The sequence below is a fragment of the Myxine glutinosa genome, chromosome 6, assembly GCF_964187855.1.
Source record: "Myxine glutinosa chromosome 6, kmMyxGlut1.1, whole genome shotgun sequence".
Taxonomy (NCBI): Eukaryota; Metazoa; Chordata; class Myxini; order Myxiniformes; family Myxinidae; genus Myxine; species Myxine glutinosa.
Genome location: NC_136266.1, coordinates 24,677,926 through 24,688,455, shown reverse-complemented (window position 1 = coordinate 24,688,455; position 10,530 = coordinate 24,677,926). Strand labels below are relative to the sequence as shown.

At 46.2% G+C, this 10,530-nt stretch overlaps 1 protein-coding gene across 1 annotated transcript; it reads left to right on the top strand.

The window, feature by feature from the left end:
* The first annotated feature begins 458 nt into the window (after positions 1–458).
* On the top strand, positions 459–1,746 carry LOC144892494 (uncharacterized). The gene is made up of 2 exons (XM_078779457.1): positions 459–614; positions 753–1,746. The coding sequence occupies exons 1-2, from the start codon at positions 459–461 to the stop codon at positions 1,599–1,601; spliced, it is 1,005 nt and encodes a 334-aa protein (XP_078635583.1). The 3' UTR covers positions 1,602–1,746.
* Positions 1,747–10,530: the final 8,784 nt, after the last annotated feature.

The following is a 10,530-nucleotide window of genomic DNA, read 5'->3' as shown; positions in this document are numbered from 1 at the left end:
GAATGACCCAATCAAGGAGCATATCCACTTCACGAAGGTTGATCATGACAAATGTGATGTCATTTCTTTCTGGCTTGTGCACAGCTCAAACATAACAGTTTCCAATGCTCTCGCACGAGCATTCACACTCGGAAGCACAAACAAGAACCAAAATGTTGCCCTCCAACTTCGCCAGGGTATTCTACAGGCTTTCAGAGAGTGTAAAGACCAACCATGGCCACCAACAGCTGAAGACATGGAGCTCAATCCTGAAGACATCCTACCTCCAGACCTTGTCCGCTTTCTCAGCGTGCTAATGACTGGCAAGGAGGGCATCGAGACAGAAAAGGTGAAGCGTCTGGTCTTCTCCATTGGACAAGACTGCTTCAACAGTCAAAGCGCAGGAAAGGCTGAGGCGGGGCAGCTCAGAGAAGATCATTCTGGCTGGACCAGCAACCAGGAAGCCATATGACTTCAAAATGTTCCTTGCAAATGACGACAACAAAAAGCAGATGTGCCAGCTTCTTCTGAAAGTGTGGAGTGGACAAGAGGCAGCTACCAGGCTGGAGAGAACAGAGATGGCTGTGCTGATCGTGGAGGGGAAGGCCCACCAACTTGCCTCAACGAATGGCAAGGTAAAATTGAAAGCCCTTCGTGAATGGCGATTCAATTTGTAATTTTTCCTGAAAAAAAGGTGATTACCTGTGATGTTTGTCTAGATCTGAAACTGGCAGTGACTGGTGATTGAAATGCGGTGCCTTTTTGTGTTTCAGGTCGAGGTACGTGAACTCCCCACGATCTACAGCAACCAGGAAGAGACTGATACCAGGGTGGTTCTGTACCTCCATCATGCTGCTACCATCGGATACAAGAACGCTGTAGTCAGAACACCGGACACAGACATCCTCCTGATCCTGCTCCACCATGCCCACAACATCAAGCTGACGGTGTACCTGGATACAGGGTCAGGGAAGCATCGCCAACTTGTCAACGTCTCTGAGCTGGCAGAATCCCTGGGAGAGGACTACTGTGACACTCTCCTGGGGTACTATGTGTTCAGCGGAGAAGACTGCACCAGTGCCTTCAAAGGGAAGGGAAAAGTCGGGCCCTTGAAAAAGCTGGAGAAGAATCCCAGGTTTCACAGGGCATTCGGTGAACTGGGTGACAACTGGGATGCCAACCCTGAGGTGGAGAGGCAGTTAGAAAAATTCACCTGTGTGATGTACGGCCAGAGTCGCGAGTCATCAGTGGACATTGTCCGTGCCAAGCTGCTACGAAAAATGGTGGGAGAGGACAAGACCCTCACATCCAAGTCCAAGGTTGATCTGGCTCGCCTTCCTCCATGCCAGTCTGCCCTGAAGCCGCACATCCAGCGTGTGAACCACCGCGTAGCATTGTACAAAAGAGCCGATCAACCTATCATCGAAAAGCCAAAACCTTATGAGGAGCAAGGATGGATAAGGACTGATGAAGGACTGTTGAAACCAATGTGGTCCAGTGGTCCCATCCTACCAACCTCACTGGTGGATCTTCTGAACACAGGAGAGCACGAAGAGGAGGAGGAAGAGGAAGGAGAAGAAGAGTTTGACTCTGACGATTTCGATGAAAATGATGATGACTGACTCAGTGTAGAATCACTAATGCTAATGATGTTTATCTAAAACAAGCAAGAGAAGAGTGGTCACATTGAGTGCTAGGACTATTTTGACAGTTGTAATATTTAGAAAAATAAAACTTTGTGTTAACGTCTGTGTAGACGGACCTTAATATGAGTCTATTATTTCGTAAAACTGTGATTATTTTGTAAATAAAGCACTAATTAGCATACTAGTATACCATAGACACATGTAATCATGTTATGAATAGTTCTATCATGATCTATGCCCTTCAAAACATGGGTCTAGACACCTTCATTTTTCAATTATCTGCAATATTGGCTGAGATATGTCAAAAATCGTTTTTTTGATAATGGCAGCAGTAATTTGCATAAAAATGGTATGTGGGACATTTTTTCAGCTTGGGGCCATAGCTAGTCATTTTCTACACATTTTTTCCAATCTAGAAACACTGATTAGAAGTATATCTCCGGGGTGCAGGGGGACCTAGTCTTCCTACTAGACTAGGCTAATCACTGACAGTCAAAACGGCTGTTCAACAGCTGTGCTATGAAGTGACCATTGAAGGTTCAAGTGACCATCCGTGACCGTTTTGTCTGACAGTGAGGACACTATTGTCCACAAATAAGTTCACACATTTACTACACGCAGTGTTATTGTTGATATTTAAAGGTTTCAAAGGTGGTAAGTTTCTTTTGCGTTTCAGTATATATATAAACATATATATATATATATACATTATATATATGTATATATATATATATATATATTGTTGCGGTTTTGAGAACCCACACAAGTAACATCATTAAAGGTTAAAGGTTTCACCCCATAGTTAGGCCACATGCACAACCTGGCTATGACATAGTTCACCTTAGAACGTTCGTTATTTCTTAGTATATGTGAGATAAGGCCATTTCCAATAGTTGCATCTGCGTTGTGTAAAACAAATAAGAGTAGGCCCCGTTCAGTTTGCAGCCTCCCTCCATTCGACTCCATTGAGCACTATCCAGTTTGCACCCCATTTCCCCTCGCAGTTTGTTACGCGTTGGGCCAGCAGCGTTAGCTGCCAGTTGCTCGCTCAAACCAGCCAAATGCCACGAGGTAAGGCCCAAAAAGGGGGCGGAACACCAGGGTGGGGGTGTGGCCACGTCAGGCAGCCATCAAGGGCGGAGCCGGTAAGACCTCAACAACCAATCAGGGCTGAGGTGACATCACCTGACAGGGTGTGGCTAGAGATTCCAGAGGGTTCGCTGGGCATGGCAATAAAACCCTTCGCGTGAGGCCCCCACCTCAGTTGAGAAGGGAGAGGCAGGCGCTTGAGTTATGATGGGAGAGGCGCTTGTGAGTTCGCAGTGACAAGTTATAAGCTGGGGTCCTCTGTTGAATGAGTGATGAGAAGGGAGAGGCGCTTGTCAAGTTCGTGAGCTGGGTTATGAGGAGAGGAGTGTCAAAGGACTTTTGTGAGGACTTTTGTGGAAAGGCGCTTTGGTGACATCATTGTGGAAGTGGCGCATTGTACCGAGCGATACCGGGAGCGTGTATAAAGGCGCCGGTACAACTATTACGTACGCAGTATAATCGCCAGCTTCCCGATCCCTCCCAGTGTAATTGTCCGATCCGCGCCACCGACACGGGACGATCTCGCCTGCCGTCTGCCGTCTACCATCACCAGCTGCTTCGTGGTACGAGTGGGGGACCGGAGCAAGATGTGGACGCCATCGGTGGACCCTCAACCCGACCATCTACAACCCCGTGTGAGTCTGAGCCTGAGTCTGAGTGCGAACGGGCCCGTGTCCAGGGATAAGTATAAGACTGTATAAGGCTGCCCTGTGTATCTGCTTCTTCCTCTTCCCCGTACATTGCTTTTCTTCCTCTTCTTTGTACAAAGTGTGTACTTCTCGTCCTTCTCATACAATTGTAAATAAATTCCTTGTCCTTCCTGTTTTCCTCTTAATTCGACCGTCTTCGTGATTTCTCCATTGGGTAAGCGTGGCACGATTGACAACCGCTCGAATCGGGTTTAGTACCTGTTAACGGCCCGAATCGCGGCTCGCTAATCGCTCGGCGTGTCCACTAACGCCGTGGTTCGGGTGGGGTTATTTCCTTGTTTCACGGCCGGTGTTAGTACTTAGGTAATAAGACTAATTCGGCTTACAACCCTATTTAACACTGACCGGAAGGAATGTGATAGCCCCGGATCGCGTCAGCTAGTAAAAAAGGACAAGGGGATTAATCCCCCCTTGATAAGGGGAAGGCCGATGTTGGAGATCCACAACAATTGGTGTCAGGAGTGGGCTGCGCTTTATGTGCTGCGGGAGCCGGCGGGGATCGTTGCAGCGGCGCACTTGCAAGGAGCGCCATGCACGATTCGGGCCGGGCCCCTCCCTGTATGGTCGGTGCCGTGCCGTGGCGCAAGGGGAAAATGGCACGATTCCAGGGGAGAGCCAGGTCGGACCTTCGCCCCCTGTTGGGCGCGGTGCTCCGGCCGGGGGAGGTTGGGTCATCGGGCCAGAGACCGAAAGGCTCCGCGCCGGGATGGCGCCTGGAACATCGGTCCGAGTATGCCTCCTCCCCAGAATCGAAAATGCCGGATGGACCCAACCAGCTGGAGAGAGGCCACCAGTATGCATTGCTCGGCTTTGCGAAGCCGAGCTGAAATGACAATGTATTTCCGCACCGAGGCTCAAGTATATTGGACAAATGGCGGTAGTGATAGGAATGGTAGTTGTACCATTCTTGGGGCAAAGGAGCAGTAGATTTATGGGGTTTGGCAGTGTGAACTAGCCAGGGTGGGCTAGGATAATTGTTAGGGACTTAGAGATGACTTTAGGAGACTTGATATTTAAGTAGAGACATTGTACAAGTAGTGGGGATGTAGAGAGATTAGTTCGTTGATAATGACGAGGGATGTGCTTAGTGTAAAGGGAAGATGGGGAAAGCACAAGTATTAGAGGGAAGCAGCTAGCTAGATGATGCTGTGTGTGTGTAGTCGTGTGGAGAAATTGTGTATGAGCTTGAGGATGCGCTTTAGGCGCAAATGAGGAATTGAATGGGAGTCTTTGTGGTGAGAGTGAGCAAATGAGGCAATAGTCGTGAATGATGTGTGTGTGTGTAAAAGTGTATGAATGGAGTATTGTGGACATGTGTAATGGTGTTGAGTGAATGACTTGCATGGGGTGCAAGTGAATAAATGGTATGGAATAAATGGTGTGGAGTAAATGGTGTGTGGAATGAGTGGTGAGGAGTGCATGGTGCGAAGGAGTGGATGGGGGAAGATGGACCCCTTCACGAGTACCTGGGCAGGGTAGTGTAAAGTTAGGTAGAGGGAGTAGGTAAATTGTTTGGATATTGACATCTGTGGTGTGAGTAGCAGCAAGTTGTTGCTTTGAGGGGTGCATAAGTCTGTGGAGATGGCTGTGCATGTGGGCTTAATTGGTAAGTATGGTTATTGGGGCACTCCGCCACTGGTAATCTGTCGGCCAGGTGAGGCCGCAGGTAGGCTCTGGGAGCCAGGTAGAGTTCAGTATAGAGTTCAATGGGGCCCAAGGATCCGAGGAGAGGACCCGGGTAGCCCAATGCCAGAGAGGGCATCACGGGGTGAGAGAGCCAGGAGGGCCTTCCCAGGTTAGGGTAGTTGAGGTGCTAGGCAAGCTCGGGTGGCGACGTCAGTGGCAGAGGTGCGCAGGTAAGTAGGACCTGCTGGTGGAGCCACACGACCCAGCCCCGAAATTGTGTGAGGGCACAGTGAGAAAAAAATGGGGGAGTGAGACCCCAAATTTGGTAGGCACCACAGGATGGTCAATGGGAATTGGTTTTTAGAACCGCATAGTTTAAAGTTGCCAATTGGCAGGGCATGACCCTGGGTAGTGTAAAGAGTTAATGTTATTAGAGGATAGTTAGGATGAAAATCGCTTCGCACCATACACATCCACTCACCAAGGTGACAGGACTCCACACCATGTTTTTACAAATGTTTGGATTGAAGGACGCATCATGACGTGGGTGAGACATTGTGTGTATTCCATCCCTTCCTTCTTGGGAGGGATTGGAAACGAATTTGGCATAGAGGGGGGATACAGAAAAGACAAGACGTTAGAGACGGAATTGTAAATTGTGTAAATACGGGGAAGGGCAAGGGTATAGTAGGCGACATGGGGGGGTACGTATGAGTAGGGACGAGCTTTCTCCGCTCGCTCTCCTGTGCCTCTCATATCGCATTACCTTGTTCTGATGTGTACCCTTGCGCCCTGCCCTCGCTAACCTCTGCTTTGTCTTCCTTCCCACCCATGGACCCATGGTCTTTTGGTTGAGGGGAGTGTGCAGGGCACTGAGCTGTGCGGCTGCCCTCTTGCGCTGCACCCTGCTGCCTGTTGCCTGCACCGGTACACCATATGGACCACACGTTCTGTGGCCCGGCACCTTTGCTGGAGCAGACCATTGCTGCCAGCAGCATCTTACCTGCGGACCACTGTTCTTAAGTGGCGCACATGCCAAGCAGTCAGACCACCTAAGCTGGCCCTGCTGGCCAAAATAAAAAGCGGACACGGTTTGTGCACTTTTTATTAATTATCTTTGGTGTGTCCGGGAAAGATGACATTAAGTTTAACGGTGGCACACCGAAGAACACGAAGCAAGAAGATCCATCGGCCCAGCAGCCAAGCACAAGGCATCATTCATTATTTTTGAAATGATTGTGCATTTTAATGATTGTGCATTTTGTTTTGGTGATGGTACTTTTTGTGCATTTTAAAAATTATTTTGGTGCATATGGGTGTATGGTGTGTTGGTGCAGTGCAGTACAATCGGTATTTCCTCTTTTCAAACATTCTTCTCTTTTCCCCACAAAAGACAGGTCCTGGGTTGTAGTATTGTAAATAATTAGTCGTCTTGTAAATAACATGCTCCCCACCGGCTTTATGTGTAGTTTGAGAATAATTCCATAATTCGGTTAATTGTGAGCGTGAGTCAGTTAGATAGTACACAATGCATATACTTGGGATGGGTGGGACATATCTAGTGTTTAAAACTGTTGCACTCAGGGTGTTAGGTTAAATGTAGAGGGTAACCACACCTAAGTGTCACACGAATTTAAAAGGTAGTCCTGACCCTTGCTTGAAGCCGGCCGTCCGCACTGGTATGTGGTTCGGCTTGGGGACGAGCCTGGCAAAAGAGGGGTGCAGTGTTGCGGTTTTGAGAACCCACACAGGTAACATCATTAAAGGTTAAAGGTTGCACCCCATAGTTAGGCCACATGCAACACGTAGGTCACCTTAGAACGTTAGTTATTTCTTAGTATATGTGAGATAAGGCCATTTCCAATAGTTGCATCTGCGTTGTGTAAAACAAATAAGAGTAGGCCCCGTTCAGTTTGCAGCCTCCATCCATTCGACTCCATTGAGCACTATCCAGTCTGCACCCCATTGCCCCTCGCAGTTTGTTACGCGTTGGGCCGGCAGCGTTAGCTGCCAGTTGCTCGCTCAAACCAGCCAAATGCCACGAGGTAAGGCCCGAAAAGGGGGCGGAACGCCAGGGTGGGGGTGTGGCCACGTCAGGCAGCCATCAAGGGCGGAGCCGGTAAGACCTCAACAACCAATCAGGGCTGAGGCGACATCGCCTGACAGGGTGTGGCTAGAGATTCCAGAGGGTTCGCTGGGCGTGGCAATAAAACCCTTCGCGCGAGGCACCCACCTCAGTTGAGAAGGGAGAGGCAGGCACTTGAGTTATGATGGGAGAGGCGCTCGTGATTTCGCAGTGACAAGTTATGAGCCGGGGTCCTCTGTTGAACGAGTGATGAGAAGGGAGGGGCGCTTGTCACGTTCGTGAGCTGAGTTATGAGGAGAGGAGTGTCAAAGGACTTTTGTGAGGACTTTTGTGGAAAGGCGCTTTGGTGACATCATTGTGGAAGTGGCGCATTGTACCGAGCGATACCGGGAGTGCGTATAAAGGCGCCGGTACAACTATTACGTACGCAGTATAATCGCCAGCTTACCGATCCCTCCCAGTGTAATTGTCTGATCCGCACCAACGACACGGGACGATCTCGCCTGCCGTCTACCGTCTACCATCACCAGCTGCTTCGTGGTATGAGTCGGGGACCGGAGCGAGCTGTGGACGCCATCGGTGGACCCTCAACCCGACCATCTACAACCCCGTGTGAGTCTGAGCCTGAGTCTGAGTGCGAACGGGCCCGTGTCCAGGGATAAGTATAAAACTGTATAAGGCTGCCCTGTGTATCTGCTTCTTCCTCTTCCCTGGACATTGCTTTTCTTCCTCTTCTTTGTACAAAGTGTGTACTTCTCGTCCTTCCCATACAATTGTAAATAAATTCCTTGTCTTCCTGTTTTCTTCTTAATTCGACCGTCGTCATGATTTCTCCATTGGGTAAGCGTGGCACGATTGACAACCGCTCGAATCGGGTTTAGTACCTGTTAACGTCCTGAATCGCCGCTCGCTAATCGCTCAGCATGTCCACTAACGCCGTGGTTCGGGTGGGGTTATTTCCTTGCTTCACGGCCGGTGTTAGTACTTAGGAAATAAGGCTAATTCGGCTTCCAACCCTATGTAACACCGACCGGAAGGAACGTGATAGCCCCGGATCGCGTCGGCTAGTAAAAAAGGACAAGGGGATTAATCCCCCCTTGATAAGGGGAAGGCCGACGTTGGAGATCCGCAACAATATGTATATATATATATATATATATTTTTAATTCTAACATGCTGGCTCAATGACCTAATGTATAAAGCATTAGACTCCGATCTGGGTTGAATATTTTTTTCCCCTTACTCTTCAGTCTTTTATGTCATCTTGAATAAAGTCTTGTACGATGAACAATTGCATTTTGTTCGTATTTAAAATGTATCTTATGATGCCATACATCTGGCAAATAAAATGCATTTACTTCTTCATGCAGTTGTATGAATCAAATTGGCGCACGTTTATATGAACTTTTCTAGAGCATTACTTGGTTCATCCTCAGAACACAAGGGTAGTCCAGCATGCACACGAGATTTTTTTGAATGCCCCTTATTTTGTATTGTTTGGCATTTTCTACAAGCTATGGAATGTCCCTTTTTCTCTATAGTTTGCCACATGGCAAGTACCAGATAAAGGGGCCTTTTCTATGCCCCTGGCACTTTACCCAATAATTAATAAAGTGAACAGCAAAACAATCGGTGATTAGTATACTGTAGTTGGTGACCTGATCATTGTATAGGTAATTTCCTTATAATTATAATGGATGCTGCTGTAAGAGTTTTGATCCAGACACTGATGCTCCCAGACTTTTCTGAAATTGATACTTTAAAATGTGGATGTGAAACCAAGTACATTCCTGAAGATAAATAACTGTGTATAACCTCAAAGCAATTGAATGATGTGCCCAGAATAACTCATTCACTTGCATTTGCTGCAGGTAAGGCATAACTGTTAGTTATTATCCATGTGGGACAAAATTGAATTCCAAGAAGAATGCACATGGCAAATACAATATCCTATGAGCATAATGACAGTAATAGGGCACATGGCGTGAATGTAATGTCTTCCCCAATGATATATATATATATATATATATATATATATATATATATATATATATATATATACGTATATATATATATATATATATATATATATATATATACATATATATATATATATATATATATATATATACAGTATATATATATATATATATATATATATATATATATATATATATATATATATATATATATATATATATTGCTGAGCAACGGGCTTATTTTAGCTGAGGCTAATGACTGTACCTGAGTTGCTGTGTTGTTAGAATTTACACCAATCATAATACAAACAATTACTTTGCACAAATGTATTTGTTGTGTTTGTGATATTACATTTTTATAGGCAATTTAGGTTGAAGATTTAGGTTGAATGTTTTTTTTTTCAAGAAAGAACTCCTCAGCACACACATAGGGGAGGGGTATGTGCAGACTGGAAGTTTGGGACGATTACACCTCACCACCACGTAATTCAAAACACCTCACCACCAAGTAATTCAAAACATCTCACCACCACGTAATTCAAAACACCTCACCACCACGTAATTCAAAACACCTTACCACCACGTAATTCAAAACACCTCACCACCACGTAATTCAAAACACCTCACCACCAAGTAATTCAAAACATCTCACCACCACGTAATTCAAAACACCTCACCACCACGTAACTCAAAACACCTCACCACCACGTAATTCAAAACATCTCACCACCACGTAATTCAAAACACCTCACCACCACGTAATTCAAAACACCTCACCACCACGTAATTCAAAACACCTCACCACCAAGTAATTCAAAACATCTCACCACCACGTAATTCAAAACACCTCACCACCACGTAATTCAAAACACCTCACCACCAAGTAATTCAAAACATCTCACCACCACGTAATTCAAAACACCTCACCACCACGTAATTCAAAACACCTCACCACCACGTAATTCAAAACACCTCACCACCACGTAATTCAAAACACCTCATCACCAAGTAATTTAAAACACCTCACAGCCATAAAACACGCAATAAAAACACCTCACCACCACAAAATTAAAAACACCTCACCACCACGAAATTGAAAACACCTCACAGCCATCAAACACGTAATAAAAACACCTCACAGCCACGAAATTGAAAACACCTCACAGCCATCAAACACGTGATAAAAACACCTCACAGCCATAAAACACGCAATAAAAACACACCACCACAAAATTAAAAACACCTCACAGCCATAATACACGTAATAAAAACACCTCACAGCCATAAAACACGCAATAAAAACACCTCACCACCACAAAATTAAAAACACCTCACCACCACGAAATTGAAAACACCTCACAGCCATAAAACACGTAATAAAAACACCTCACCACCACGAAATTAAAAACACCTCA